The sequence below is a fragment of the Argentina silus genome (genome assembly GCF_951799395.1).
Source record: "Argentina silus genome assembly, chromosome: 4".
Lineage (NCBI taxonomy): Eukaryota > Metazoa > Chordata > Actinopteri > Argentiniformes > Argentinidae > Argentina > Argentina silus.
In genome coordinates this window covers 23,300,751-23,302,066 of record NC_139658.1, presented here as the reverse complement: position 1 = coordinate 23,302,066, position 1,316 = coordinate 23,300,751, and the positions used below count along the sequence as shown (strand labels likewise).

The following is a 1,316-nucleotide window of genomic DNA, read 5'->3' as shown; positions in this document are numbered from 1 at the left end:
TGCACATCCTCCGTCTGGCTGCTCTCTCCACACCTCAACCGTGGATTTTTCCGTCATGGACTTTTTGATTTTCTGTCATGTTTTGGGCCTCTTCATTCCGAAACCTTGCAATGCCTCGTGTCCTGCTCCCACCTCAACCTCCATATCCCTGGGATTTGTCTTAAACACTTTGCGATGTTTGTATTTAATCACAGAGGGCTTCCTCCCTTGTAAGGCTAAACGTCTTTCAGCTTCCCGCCTCTCCGGGGCTCTGGGAGCTGCTGTTTCCTCTGCGCTCCCAGCAGGTGTCCTCGTCAGGCAGCACAGAGGAATGTGAGCCCTCCTCCTGCCAAAGAACACAGCTCCCAAGAACCTTCAGCTTCAAAGGCTAATTTGGAGAGACTTAATAGTGGGCATTGAGTTTCCTATTAATTGGTGTTGTTTTTTAGGGAGGTTTAGAGCACTGCAATTTGGTTATATATATATATATATATATATATATATATATATATACATATACACCCTGCTCATATATTTATTATAAAACATGATATATATATATATATATATATAATTGTGGGTGTTTTTTTCACATTTGAGCGGGGTAAATTCAATGTAACTTGTTTTTTATTTGATCAAAAGTGCAGTATGTTTTGTGTGTTATTTTATCCTCATAACCACATTCAATAGTATTTTTGTTATTTTCTGGACATTAAGGCGCAGTAAACAGAAGTAGGTCTTTGGAGACGTTGCTTCACTATGGCTTTGCTCAGCTGTAGGAAAACCAGTTGTTATCTCCTCCAGATAGCATCGTTCCTCATGTTCTGGTTAGTTAAAGGATGTGACAGATATCAACAATGTCAAGGCAGGCATTTAAAGGGTCATCGAGACAACACAACAATTTCCAAACATCTTGTTACACAAATACACAAAAAACAAACTTCTGGAAATAGTTGCCGGCAGAGAGAAATCACCTCAGGTCTTCAGGCCAAGAGATGTCCGAGATGATTGACACACAAAAATCTTCTCCATCAGAAAAGCAATAATAATGTTTTCGCTGCTCCCTGGTGTTTCTGCTCCTCCCTAACCCTCACCTCCTCTCCCTCTATCCAACACCTGCTGTGCCCCCAAATGAAACAAGACCACCACCACAGCTCTCACACCAGCACTCAGCCCGTACCCCTGGCCCAGCCGAGCACAGCTTAGCCCACCCCGCCGCCCACTCACATCTCCAGCCGGCCAAACCTATATCCCACGACCATAACAACCACCGCGCCGGCAAGGATGGCGTTTTGCGCCGGCCGTAATGGGAAAACGTGCGCTGTCGGGAAAGGTAA

At 44.5% G+C, this 1,316-nt stretch overlaps 1 protein-coding gene across 1 annotated transcript in view; it reads right to left on the bottom strand.

Moving 5' to 3' along the window:
* Window positions 1-226: 226 nt before the first annotated feature.
* Window positions 227-1,316, bottom strand: part of pax7a (paired box 7a) — a gene marked incomplete at both ends in the record, with an annotated part of 43,317 nt that continues 42,227 nt past the window's right edge. Inside the window, one exon of the mRNA XM_083668548.1 lies at window positions 227-367. Coding sequence (XP_083524674.1) covers window positions 227-367 — 141 coding nt within the window. The remainder of the gene's footprint in view (window positions 368-1,316) is intronic.